Here is a 14282-nt window from a genome sequence, read left to right on the forward strand (position 1 = left end):
ATTTTTCACACAACGAATTTGTCTTGTGAGTTACTATCAGATTCATCTTACAGGGCATTCGTCACTGTACATGTGTTTTTAATCTGAAGTATTTTGGAATCCGTTTGGCCACTGGCGGAGGAAGAGGAGTGCGGGGGGACCACCCCTGGCAGCACGATCCCGGTGGGGTGCTATTGTGGCTGCCCCCCCGCCCGTGGCGCACCACACCCCCAGGACGCGTGCCAACCCCACCCCCGCCTGCTCTCCACCCCCCTCCCGGTGCTGGAGCATGAAGCTCCACCACTGCGTTTGGCTTTCTTTGGCAATAGTCCAGCAACCACCCTTATATGCCCAAAAGTTATTCTCAGATATTATTTAGTTAGCTTTTTATCTTAACTGATCTTGATTGGGTTGGTTTTGCCAGCCTTATCCTGTTGCTGTTTTCTTTGGGAGCAATGCTGTTCCTGTATTTTACAAGAAACTCCTTTTTCTTTATACTCGGAAGTAAATCACACTGAGATCAGTGGCTTACTCCCAGGTAATTTCATACACACTTACCTGGAGAAGTGAGTAAGCTTGCCCTCTGCCCAGGGGCATCAGACATCATAAATACACCGCAACTCACAGGACCTTGAACTCACATGGACATTGAAGTGAAGGGGGGAGCCCTCTCTTGCAAAAAAAATCTCTATGTACACATCAGCGTATTGTTCAGGATTGGGCCATGTACCTTATCTCATGGTAGCATAACTCAGAGTAAGTTTAAACCGGTGATTTTCAGAGCAATACCCAGAATGTTTATCAAGTTGACTCCGACATGCCTGTTTGAAAATGCACAAATTGTGTAGCATTGAAAAGCAGGATGTGTGCCTCTTGTAAACGCTCGAAGGCTCCGATCCTGCGGTGGAAATCTAGCTGTGCGTTTTGCCGTCAACTGCAGGAATCACATAGTGAGGCTTCAAATCCACCAGTCAGCAAGCACACACAAAGCAGACAGTGCGAGAAAAGATTTAATAATAATAAAAAGCTTGTTCCTTTCATCTGCTGGGTGCTAAATGCAAACGGTCAATCGGCTGACCTGTCCGGATTGTGACATTTGAACCAGCTGTTTCTAGCTGAGCACATGTGTCTTGCACACAGCAATATAAAATCCGGGAAGGGGGGATTCAAAAAACAAGAACTGTCAACCATATAAAATATGTAGATCTCGGGACAAAATGTCTGGTCGCTTCCTTGGAGAGTTAACATTTCCCTTTCGGCTCTCCTCGTTTTTTTATCTTCTTTTAGATTCACAGAAAAAGGAAACTTGGAAGTCTTGCTCTTCACCATCCAAAGCAAAATGAGGGCTAATAACCAGAAAGTGTACATGCCCAGGGAAGGGAAACTCATCTCAGATATCAACAAGGTAAATATACAACTTCCTGGATTGTTTTCTGTAGTGTTAGCAGCTGAGCTTTGTGGAATCGGGCTGTTCTATGCTGAGAGTCCTAGGTGGACCAGGGATAGGATTTCTAGCATGCCTTTGTTCGTAGTATTCAATTTTAAAAATTACAGACTGCTTTTTTCTATACAGAAAGCACCTCTAAATGGTGTAAAACCACCACCACAGCAGTGGCTTGGTTTGCATAACACATTGCCAAATGATGGACGAATGTGCCTGGTCTCAGAGAGGATGTTCCCTTCTCTGATCATGTTTGCTCCCACACCTCACTAAACCAAGGCTTGGCTTCGCATGCCATCCATACCAGGGCTCATTGTTAAGCTCTCTCTGTAATAGCGACGAGCTCCAACCATGAACAAGCCTCAAATGGCACACAAGTGCCGTATATGAAATCTCTCCAGGTAGGCCTCTTTGGGGTAGGCATTGCAAAAAACAAGGAGCCACCACTGAAAAGGAGCTTCAACAGTTCAATACTGCCCTCTAGGGGCACCTTTCCTTGTCTACGTACACAGAGCTCCACTAAAGCAACTCTGTTTTATAGAATCATAGAATTGCAGAGTTGGAAGGGACCCCAAGGGTCATCCGGTCCAACCCCCTTGCAATGCTGGAATCTCAACTAAAGCATCCATGAAAGATGGTCACCCAACCTCTGCTTCGAAACCTCCAAGGCTCCCTTGAGATATTTGAAGGTGGCTCTCATGTCTCTTCTAAAAGGATGCTGGCATAGAATAGATGGTCCGTGGCTTTGATCCAGCAGAGCTTTTCGTCTGTTGAGGCGGCATGGCGTGCAAGCTGCTGGCAAGCCCCAATGGATAATGCCTGGCCTGTTGGAATGAGAGAGGCAATTGTGCCCTTCTGTGGCTTCCATTCGCCTCAGTGCAGAGAGAACTTCTTGTACCCAGAATTACCTTTCTCAGGTGGGTGAGAGAGAACATGAAAAGAGAGCCCTGCTGGATCTCAGGTCAAAGACACTGCCACGAATTCTACTCACGTTGATCCAGAGCAGAACTCTGATATATAGGGTGGGGGGTGGGGAGCCAGGGAGCTGCTTTTCTGGTTTAGCCAGCTGAACTGCAAGCAGCTCAACGAGATCCCTGGGGGGAATAGCAAAGTGCTTTAAAACAGGATAAGCCTTCCTAATTTGCTTTTTCATCCTGGCTGGAATTCGCAGGGCAGCTGTTGCTTGCATCCGCAAGCTTGGCTCTGGATCGCTTCAGGCGAGAAAACCCTCCCACTCCCGTATTTGTCTGTTAAGACTCCCTTGTCTGCAAGATCCTGGAGATCCTCTTGTTCCAGGCTGCGTGACAATCCCCGGGATTTAGGAAAAACCCTCCGGAACGGCATGTGGCTAATTACAGATCTGTTTCTTTACGTGACAAATAGGCTGGCTGGCTTTTTAGCGTTCAGGCACAGCACCGTTACGGTTCTGGCTTCAAAGTATGCAACTGAACAAAACCCTTTACAGCTTGGGCAACAGGGGACCTGAGATGTCAGCTTACCCCTGTCAGCTGGTGTGGTCACTGCGGTCATCAGGGGCCTGCCAATGTCCACTGCATAGTGGACAAATCCCTTCCCAGCCATGAAACTCAGCTGGGTGACATTGTGCCATTCACAGTTTCTCAGCCTAACCTACCTCACATAGTTGTTGTAGGATAAAACGAGAAGGAGGAGAGTACACCACCGTGAGGGAAGGTGGGATATAAATGTGATGGATACATCAATCAGTAGCATAGCAACCCCTGTGCCATAGGGCTTCCTTCCAGAAGCTAGAAGGAGCGTCTCCACCCCCATCGTTCTGCCCGGACACTGAGGTCCAGTACTGAGGGCCTTCTGACGGTTCCCTCGTTGCGAGAAGCCAAGTTGCAGGGAACCAGGCAGAGGGCCTTCTCGGTGGTGGTGCCTGCCCTGTGGAACGCCCTCCCATCAGATGTCAAAGAGAAAAACAGCTACCAGATTTTTAGAAGACATCTGAAGGCAGTCCTGTTTAGGGAGGCTTTTAATGTTTAATTATTTTATTTCATTTTTCTGTTGTAAGCCGCCCAGAGTGGCTGGGGAAACCCAGCCAGATGTGCGGGGTATAAATAATAAATTATTATTATTATTATTATTATTATTATTATCATCATCATTTTTATCATCATCATCATCATCATCATCATCAAGACAGGTGTTGTCCCTTTGGGGAACTTGGCACTCCTCTTGAAGACATTTTTATTTCACCAGGGCTTGCTAGAAAGTTAATCCTTACCTGATCGCTGCTAATTTTGGTACAGGATAATGTTGTTTCGATAGGTTTGTTGTTGTTGTTGTTGTTGTTGTTGTTAAGATTTTGCATTATGTTAATTTCTGCTTTGTACATCACTCTGAGATTCATCTGAATATAAAGCAATCAATACATTTTCTAAATAAACAGAATCAATGCTTAGGACTAGCGGGGATGGGGGTCTCACATTAAGTAAAAGGAACAGAGAGTTCTATACAAATGACTTGCCCAGCTCTTAGCAATTTCTTTCTGCAGGTCCAAAGGGATACAGTGAAAGGAAGCTTAAGCCTTGTTTTTCATATCCGTCCTGAATTACATGCCGTGTTTTTAGGTTTTACACTTTTACTTCACTTTAGTTTTTTGCTGCAGCATGAGATCTAGAAACGTATCCTTTAAAAAAGAAGAAAAAAAGCTATTCTCTGGCCCTTGTGTCAGCCCTCAGGTTCTGTGAGTCAGCATATGTTTACTGCCATGCAGAGCCCATGCAGAGTTATTCCAATAGAGTATAAAAAGAAAAATGACCTGGATAAAAGAGACATGTTTTGTGTCTGTCGAGTAAAGTACCCAAGGCAAAACTAACTTCTGTGACACTTTGGCCCACCCCAAATCCACGCACTGTGCCTTCTGTCATCTAATTAACACCAACCACCCAGATCTTTCCTTATTGATATTATTGTGCATTGATGATTCAGCACTTAATAGAATTTCTTACAGACTTTTTCTTCATGTAAATTCATTTTTTAAAAAAGCATATATTTTTTGGCTTGCCCAGGCCTGGGAAAGACTGGAAAAAGCTGAACATGAAAGAGAACTGGCACTGCGTAACGAGCTCATCCGACAGGAGAAACTGGAACAACTCGCCCGCAGATTTGACCGCAAGGCAGCTATGAGGGAGACGTGGCTGAGTGAAAACCAGCGTCTGGTTTCTCAGGTGAGATTGGTGTGTGTGTGTGTGTGTGTGTGTGTGTGTGTGTGTGTGTTTAAAGTAACATTTGCTTGGCCAACCCACTCCGCACTGAGCTACTGAGAGCTTGTTGAACCCCCTTGTGGAATTCAGAGAAAATTCAAGTTTGTCCAACTGCTCATAAAGTGTTGCCTATTTCTAAGGCGCAATTAGACACAAGAAAGGAAGTTGCCTTATCAGACCACTGGTTCATCTAGCTTGGCATTATTATTATTATTATTAATTGAATTTATATACTGCCCTATACCCGGTGGCCTCAGGGCGGTTCACGGAATAAAATCAAGATATAAAACCACAAAATACATTTAAAAAATGATATCCCAATACCCCCCCCCCCAAAAAAAACCCCACCACATTTTAAAAGGGCATAGGATGTAAACCGGATCACCCAAAGGCCTGTTTAAAAGGAACGTTTTTGCCTGGCACCTAAAGGTGTATAATGAAAGCGCCAGGCGAACTTCCCTGGGGAGAGCATTTCAGAGGCGGGGAACAACTGCAGAAAAGGCCCATTCTTGTGTTGCTACCCTCCGGACCTCTCGAGGAGGAGGCACACGAAGGAGGGCCTCAGAAGATGATCTCAGGGTCCGGGTAGGTTCATATAGAAAGAGGTGGTCCTTGAGGTACTGTGGTCCTGAGCCGTTTAAGGCTTTGTAGGTCAAAACCAGCACTTTGGTATTGTCTGCACTGGCTCGCAGTATCTCTCTGGGTTTTCAGGAAGGGGACATTTCCACCCCTACCTGGAGATGCAGGGAACTGAACCTGGGACCTTGTGATTGCAAGGCAGAACCCCTGCCTCTGAGCAACTGAGGCCCTTCCCCAAATTCTGGGACACAGATCTTGCGCAGAGATGAACAGCTGACCACTTTCATGAGCAAAACTGGTCACCTGGCATGGGGAGCCAAATCCAGTTCCCTACTCCTACTCTAGAGTCAGGATAGGGGCATGCACCATTCCTTCCTTCCAACCACCAAGTCTTCTACATTAGCTTATGTGACTTCCTGGCAATATGCCACCTGTTAGGTGGATGTGATTTGAGGAACAGGGCAAAAGCGTGACACGGTCTTTGAATTTTCCTTTGCTGGCTCTCCAACTTATGCAAAACATTACTAAACCTTAGGTTATGTAAATACAACCCTGGTAACAGCACACGCAAAGTAACAGGCTGTTGTTGACTAGGTAACTCCTATTTCAAACACAATTCAACATATAATACCTCACAAAGTGTAATTCCATAGACCAACACATCATGCAAACAGACCAAACATATCAAGAGAAATTAAAGTCCAATGGATGGTCAGGAGATAAAGTCCAATCGGTTCCTAAATTTATTTTGTTCCATGTTTCCGTTATACAAGAATATGAGTATGCATGGCTGACGAAGCCTGGTTGGGTGGAACAAGGTATTATCCTGGAATCCTTGTCATGCCATACCTTCAAGTTTTCCATCTGAACCTGATATCTACATACAAGGAACGTTAGAATTCTCAAAGCAGCGATTCGTGGAACATCATAAGATAAGCATACCATACTGTGGTTATTGCCAAAATGCCAATTTAGGAACCGAAGATCAATTTAGGCAGTAAAAGTTACTCGGAGAATAAGGTGGAGGAAGGAAGGTATAGATTCATTATAATATGCAGCATATTAATAATTTGAGGAAACTGTGGAAGGCTGGATGGGGAGTTGACTGTCAAGGAAATATATACAGTCATACTTTGGTTTTCGAACAGCTTAGTTCTCAAACGTTTTGCCTCCTGAACGCCGCAAACCCGGAAGTGACAGTTCCCATTTGCAAACTATTTTTGGAAGCCGAACATCCGACGGGGCTTCCGCAGTTTCTGAACGTTTTGGAAGTCAAAGGGACTTCCGGAACGGACTCTGTTCGACTTCCAAGGTATGACTGTATTGGAAAACGTTTGAGCAATTGTACTTTATTTTTGGAGAATTTATAAATAAAATAGAAACGAAACAAAAATAAATGAATCTGAAGGTACATCTGAAACAAAGGCACATCTGGTCCATTCTCACATTGGCCAACCAGATGCCCATGAGAAGCCAAGAAGCAGGATATGAGCACAGCATTTTCTCTGTGTTCTCTAGGGACTGGCATTCAGAGGCATAGTGCCTCCCGCAGTGGAGGGGGAACATAGCCATTAGCTGCTAGCCTTACCCTCCACAAATTTGTCTTCTCCTTGTTTGAAGCCATTCATGTTGTTGGCCATCATTACCTCCTTGTGGTTTGGAATTCTTCTGTTTAACTTGTTGCTACGTGAAGAAATACCATCCATAAATCTTCCCACATTCAGTAGCCCTTGTCACAGGGCCATTAAAAAACTGAACTCTCCGTCTTTTAACAGGACAATTTTGGGTTTGACCTCCCCGCTGTGGAGGCTGCCACAAAGAAGCACGAAGCCATCGAGACCGATATTGCCGCTTACGAGGAAAGGGTCCAGGCGGTGGTTGCTGTGGCCAGGGAGCTTGAGGCTGAGAACTACCACGACATCAAACGCATCACGGCCAGGAAAGAGAATGTGTTCCGCCTATGGGAGTACCTCCTGGAGCTGCTCAGGGCACGCAGGCAACGACTGGAGATGAACCTTGGTCTGCAGAAGATATTCCAGGAGATGCTGTACATTATGGACTGGATGGATGAGATGAAGGTAATTGGCAGAAGTGGGAAACAAAGAGGCTCAGAAAGGGGGTTGGACCTTCTAGACTGTAATTACCGTATTTCTTTTTGCTCCATAAGATGCACCTGACCATAAGATGCACCTAGTTTTTTAGAGGAGGAAAGGGGGATCAGCTCACAGTTGTGCAGCTTCTTTTGTAAAGGGGAAAAGGCCCATTTTTAAAGGATCAGCTCAAAGTTGTTGAGCTTACTTTACAAAGGGAAAAAATCCTGTTTTTATGGGGTTCAACTCACAGTTCTGCAGCTTCTTTAGGAAAGGAAAGGGAGCTGTTTCTAGAGTTTCCAGAAAGATAATGTAATCAGCCACTTACATGTCACTGGGGAAACAAACAGCCTCCGTCTGCAGAACATTCAACAATGGAGGCCTGGGCAAGGGGGCAGGACCGGTAAGGGAGCCAGCGACCGGCCACACACTCGCTCCATAAGACGCACAGACATCCCCCCTTACTTTCTAGGAGAAAAAAGTGCATCTTATGGAATGAAAAATACGGTATTTAGCAATTACCTAGGTTTTTATTTTCTTTAACCACCTTTTTAAAAATAAAAAGAGCCAAGCCTCACAACTACCATATTGGCCTGAATATAAGCCGTACCCAAATATAAGCCGCACCATTAAAATGGAAACAAAAAAAAAATTCCTCCCAGCAGCATCTTAGAGACCAACTAAGTCTGTCATTGGTATGAACTTTCGTGTGCATGCACACTTCTTCTTCACGGTCAGAATTTGGAAAAAAAAGTGTGGCTTATATTCAGGGCAATATGGTACAGATTCTGCGGTCATACTAAATTAAACATACATACTGACATGTACTGTATGTACTGGCACACAGCAAGGTTGCCATCTTGAATTTTTTGTGGGTTGCCTCACCATACGTTCATGCCCAGTGAAATGGCAGTGGCGCCCATCCTGATGAGAGCTGGTTCTCACGTCATATTGGGGTCCAAAATACACGTGTGCTCAAGTCAGTGAAAAAAATTATGTGCGTGTAGAATCAGGCAGGTGTGAGAGACAAATTCAACATTTGCAAGACTTACCTGGGAAACACAGGTAAAGGTAAAGGGAAACCTGACCATTAGGTCCAGTCGTGACCGACTCTGGGGTTGCTTCGTTCATCTCACATTATTGGCCGAGGGAGCCGGCGTACAGCTTCCGGGTCATGTGGCCAGCATGACAAAGCTGCTTCTGGCGAACCAGAGCAGCACACGGAAACGTTGTTTACCTTCCTGCTGTAGCGGTACCTAGTTATCTACTTGCACTTTGATGTGCTTTTGAACTGCTAGGTTGGCAGGAGCTGGGACCGAACAACGGGAGCTCACCCCGTTGCGGGGATTGGAACCACTGACCTTCTGATCGGCAAGCCCTAGGCTCTGTGGGCACAAAATACCATTGAGATATCAAAATACACCTCTCTAATGAAAAAGCCAGTCGTAAAACACAAAGTTTGCCCCCAGGAACTTTAGAAAAATGGTGTTTTTGACCGGGTGGTTTTGTGTAAACAGGTGTTGTTGCTGTCTCAAGACTATGGCAAGCATCTCCTCGGAGTGGAAGACCTATTGCAGAAACACACACTTGTCGAGGCTGACATCTCCATTCAGGCCGAGAGAGTGAGAGGCGTCAATGCATTGGCCCAAAAATTTGCCACAGACGGAGAAGGTAAGTCTGTTCTAAGAAACAGCAGCTTGGGCTAGTAAGCCCTTGTTTACTTATCCTTTGGTGGAGAGCCACTTTTGAGCTCTTTGTTGGCCTACAAGTGTAATAAATTAATTTGATGTAGACCACGGTGCCTCTACAGCCCAAGGAAGGATTTGTCCAGAAGATTTGGCTCCTGAACAAATCGGCTCCCAAATGATTGAAACCCGGAAGTGAGTGTTCCGGTTTTCGAACGTTCTTTTGGAAGCCGAATGTCCTCCGTGGGTTCCGATTGGCTGCAGGAGCTTCCTGCAGCCAATCAGAAGGCATGCTTTGGTTTCCAAAGGTTTTGGAAGTCGAATAGACTTCCGGAACGGATTCTGTTTGACTTCCAAGGTAGGACTGTGCATACCTTCCACTTTGCATGTGGCTCCTTCGGAATTTCCTACAGCAGAGCATGTGGGCTGGTGGCACTTCTCTCTCATCACGTTACAGAGGAAAGTAGCGGGCGAGGCAGGGTGGGGATATAGGAGCACCTGCATGAAAGGTGCAGGATAATGACAGATGCAGTGTGGGACGGGTGGGTTTGGACCTGTTTGTGCACTTCTTGGGGAAGTGCTGGCAGACGAACAATGAGTGGGGTCTCCAAACACATTCCAGCAGTGTGAATTGCCTCAACATGTAAGACGTCCCAGAAGATTGCATCTGTTAAAGTGAATCTGTTTGGTCCGCAGCGCCCATGAGCACATGCGTTATATCTTAACATCAGCTGCTGAATATAATTTGGCCTGCTCTGCAGTTTGACTTTCCATATGCCTCTTGTGCCTACCGACAGGTTACAAGCCTTGTGACCCGCAAGTGATCAGAGACCGAGTGGCTCACATGGAGTTCTGCTACCAGGAGCTGTGTCAGTTAGCGGCCGAGCGCCGAGCTCGCTTGGAAGAGTCCCGGCGCCTCTGGAAGTTCTTCTGGGAGATGGCTGAAGAGGAGGGCTGGATAAGGGAGAAAGAGCAGATCTTGTCGTCGGATGACTACGGAAAAGACTTGACCAGCATCGTCCGCCTTCTCAGCAAGCACAAGGCGTTTGAGGACGAGATGAGCGGTCGGAGTAGCCACTTCCAGCAGGCCATCAAGGAAGGCGAGGACATGATAGCCGAGGATCACTTTGGGTCGGAGAAGATCAGAGAGAGGATCGCGGACATCCAGAACCAGTGGGCCAATCTGGAGCAGCTCTCCACCATCCGGAAGAAGCGACTTGAAGAAGCGTCCCTCCTCCACCAGTTCCAGGCAGACGCCGACGATATCGACGCGTGGATGTTGGACATCCTCAAGATTGTCTCCAGCAGTGACGTTGGCCACGACGAGTATTCGACTCAGTCCTTGGTGAAGAAACACAAAGACGTCGCGGAGGAGATCGCAAGCTACAGGTCCATCATGGATTCCCTGCATGAACAAGCCGGAGCCTTGCCACAGGAGCACGCAGAGTCGACCGATGTGCAGAGCAGGCTGTCCGGAATGGAAGAAAGGTACAAGGAGGTTGCTGAGCTCACGCGGCTTCGTAAACAGGCCCTGCAGGACACGTTGGCCCTGTACAAGATGCTCAGCGAAGCGGATGCCTGTGAGCTTTGGATTGACGAGAAGGAACAGTGGCTGATAAACACGGAGATCCCCGAGAAACTGGAAGACTTGGAGGTGATCCAGCACAGGTGAGAGGCTAAGGGCTGGGATGGGCTTCGTCGGGTAATTGCAACTCAGTGCCTGGTATTGCATAGTTGCCAGCGCTCTTCTCATGCTTCCTTTTCTTTTTCTTTTTACCCCCCTCTCTAGATTTGAAAGTTTAGAGCCAGAAATGAACAATCAGGCATCACGGGTTGCTGTGGTGAACCAGATTGCTAGGCAGCTGATCCACAATGGCCATCCGAGCGAGAAGGAAATCAAGGCGCAGCAAGATAAGCTCAACACAAGGTGGGTTCAGTCATGAATGCAGTACTGGTTCTTTCCTGCCTTTTGTGTGGGGCAACATTAGGACCCAACCCACGTAGATCTGATGTCATTTTGTAGTGGTCTATACCCTGTTTCATAGATTCATAGAACTGTAGAGTTGGAAGTGACCCCCAAGGGTCTTCTAGCCCAACCCCCTGCAATGCAGAAATCTCAGCTGAAGTATCCATGGCAGATTTTGTTTGCTTAACTGAATTTGCTCTTGCCGATGAGAAAAAGTTTTTTATTTACTGTACAGATTTATTATTATTTTATTATGTTTTAAACAACAAAAAGTAAAAATGTGAGTGGGGAAAAGAAAGGCACACTACAACAGTATAAGAATTAACAGTTGCAATTCTATATCCGGTGGTACCTCTGGTTATGAACGCTTTGGGTTATGAACGCTTCGGGTTACAAACTCCACTAACCTGGAGGTAGCTGCTCCTGGCAGCCCCGGCATCGGAAGTTGCCTCTACGCATGTCTGGACATGCGTAGAAGTGACTTCTGGTGCTGGCGCTGCTGATCCCGTATTTTTCTAACCGGGACTTGCCAGCTATGCAGTTCACTGATCAACAACTCCTGCCGTATGTCTTTAAACTTATTTGCGAGCTGAGGGAGCAGAGGTATCTCATATACTAAAGAGCACATTTGGCAGATTGGGAAGGAGGAGCCATGATGAATGTTCACATTATGTTTCTCCATCTTACCTCCTGTGTTTCTCTGTGCAAGGTGGAGCCAGTTCAGAGAGCTTGTTGATGTGAAGAAAGAGGCCCTGCTCTCAGCCCTCAGTATCCAGAACTACCACCTTGAATGCAACGAAACCAAGTCGTGGATCAGGGAGAAGACAAAGGTTATTGAATCCACCCAAGAGCTTGGGAATGACCTGGCCGGCGTTATCGCTCTTCAGAGGAAGCTGACCGGGATGGAGCGCGATTTGGTCGCCATCGAGGCCAAGTTAAGCGACCTGCAGAAAGAAGCCGAAAAGTTGGAATCTGAGCACCCCGACCAAGCTCGGGCCATCCTGTCGAGGCTTGCCGAAATCAACGACGTTTGGGAAGAGATGAAGACGACCTTGAAGAACCGTGAAGAGTCCCTTGGGGAGGCGAGCAAGCTGCAGCAGTTTCTGCGCGACCTGGACGACTTCCAGTCTTGGCTGTCCCGGACCCAGACGGCCATTGCCTCGGAAGATATGCCGAACACGCTGACGGAGGCCGAGAAGCTGCTCACACAGCATGAGAGCATCAAGAACGAGATCGACAATTACGAAGAAGACTATCAGAAGATGAGAGACATGGGCGAGATGGTGACCCAAGGGCAGACAGATGCTCAGTATATGTTCCTGCACCAGCGCCTGCAAGCCTTGGACACTGGATGGAACGAGCTGCACAAGATGTGGGAAAATCGGCAGAACCTTCTCTCCCAGTCCCATGCCTATCAGCTGTTCCTCAGAGACACAAAGCAAGCAGAAGCCTTCCTTAACAACCAGGTGAGTGGGTGTCATGTTAAGGGGGGGGAGGAGGTCCATAGCTCAGTGGTGGAGCACCTGCTTTGCAGGCAAAAGATTCCAGGTTCATTTACTGTATCTCCAGTCAAGGCTGGGAATGTCCCCTGCCTGAAACCCCAGACAGCCGCTGCCGGTCAGAGTGGACAATGCTGAGCTAGATGGACTCAGTGTAAGGCATCCCCCTATTCTCCTATTTTGTATCTGTCTAGCCTGTCAAAGGTCAGGACAGTCACATCATATGAGCAATTCCGGGGCCTATTTGCCATGCATGGTGTCTGAAAAAGGTTTAAATCCCAGATCTAACCTTCCACTGTAAGTTATTTTCCTCATAGCAGCACATACATTTTGGTAGCGGCAAAACTAATTTGGAATCTGGGCCCATGGTGTAGAGCTCAGAAAACTCAGGAAGCAGTTTCCTAATTGATCCTCAAGAGCTGCTTCACAGAACCATTTTCTTACAAATGAATCTTCTCAAGTTGATGTATTGGCTGCATTCTCCAGACCATGGTTTGGAGAATCTGGAATGGGCGATAGATTCAGGCTCCTCCCCTGCCCCTTCTCTCTCTTGCATGCCTTAATAGAAGGTGTGCTGGTTTATCAGACCATAGTTTGTCGTGAAGTTTCAGTCGCTGGAATGTGGTTTGAGTGAACTGCAGTTTGAGTGAACTGCAGTTTGGTCCTGATTTCCTGTTCTGGTTTGGAGGGATCACTCAAACCACAGTTTGATGGTTCAGACTTAATAGCAACCCATGGTTTAAGGGAATCGGGAAGTCTTCTTAAAAGTCAAGACAAAGAGTGGAGAAAGGGGAAGGAGGAGGGGAAGTCTGAATTTGACACTCATTCCTAGTCATCTCTAAACTGTGGTTTAGGAGTGGTTTGGGAATATAGCATCTGCATGTAACCAGTGATATGTGGCATGGTTTTGTGAATGCTCTAACATACCCCGTAAATATGTGAAGATGACTTGCCCACTCTGGGCTCAACAAAGGTTTGAAAAGTTTTCCGGGAGGTGTTGGCATACAATTAGAGAATTCACAGAAGTGGTATTTGTGCCAACAGAGTCACCTTTGGAAAGGCTTCACTGTAGCTGTTTTTATAATTACAGGAATATGTTTTGGCGCACACTGAAATGCCCACCACTTTGGAAGGGGCGGAAGCTGCAATCAAAAAACAGGAGGATTTCATGACCACAATGGATGCCAACGAGGAGAAGATCAACGCAGTTGTAGAGACCGGAAGGAGGCTGGTTAGCGATGGCAACATCAACTCTGACAAGATCCAAGAGAAAGTGGACTCCATTGATGACAGGTAGACTTTGCAGAGAATATTTAGTGAGTCTTGGGCTACACTCTCCCCACTTCCTTATTTGTGTCTGTCTGTTTTTACATGTGGCTTTATATCCAGAAGTGGATCTATCCAGTGCACAATTAAATTATGGCGATCCAGTTTTACTTGACCAGTGTTACCAGGCCAGACCTTCCCTCAAGGGAAGTCCAGGACGAATGCAAACTGTAGGCCCTGCTATGGTGCTGTGGCCTTGGCAGCTACCCAAGGGCAGCTGGTACTCATGCCCTTTATAAGGCTTCTTGGGTTGTTCTAGAAAATGTTGGCTATGAAAGGCTCTCAGATTGCACCATGAGCAGCAGACCTCAGTGCATAAGCCGTTGCTTCAAGACCGCTAATTGTAATGGGAGGTGTTGACAGATGCTATCAACGCTGCCTCATAATTGCACCCAACACATCTCCTGCACCGACCGTCCCTGCCAAGTCCGTCTAGACTTAGGAAGTTAGCTGTGAGCAGTGCACACACCCAGCCAGCCACAGCAGC

The 14282-nt window shown here is 46.8% G+C and overlaps 1 protein-coding gene across 5 annotated transcripts in view; it reads left to right on the forward strand.

Moving 5' to 3' along the window:
- SPTBN1 (spectrin beta, non-erythrocytic 1) overlaps positions 1 to 14282 on the forward strand; it is a 209266-nt gene that overhangs the window by 145202 nt on the left and 49782 nt on the right. For all 5 annotated transcript variants that reach the window (XM_035110961.3, XM_035110965.3, XM_088667420.1 and 2 more), the window contains 8 exons: positions 1267 to 1384; positions 4456 to 4614; positions 7005 to 7307; positions 8837 to 8990; positions 9802 to 10672; positions 10794 to 10931; positions 11680 to 12436; positions 13560 to 13762. In XM_035110961.3, coding sequence (XP_034966852.2) covers positions 1267 to 1384; positions 4456 to 4614; positions 7005 to 7307; positions 8837 to 8990; positions 9802 to 10672; positions 10794 to 10931; positions 11680 to 12436; positions 13560 to 13762 — 2703 coding nt within the window. The remainder of the gene's footprint in view (positions 1 to 1266; positions 1385 to 4455; positions 4615 to 7004; positions 7308 to 8836; positions 8991 to 9801; positions 10673 to 10793; positions 10932 to 11679; positions 12437 to 13559; positions 13763 to 14282) is intronic.

The sequence above is a fragment of the Zootoca vivipara genome, chromosome 3 (genome assembly GCF_965207765.1).
Source record: "Zootoca vivipara chromosome 3, rZooViv2.hap1.1, whole genome shotgun sequence".
NCBI classification, from domain to species: Eukaryota; Metazoa; Chordata; class Lepidosauria; order Squamata; family Lacertidae; genus Zootoca; species Zootoca vivipara.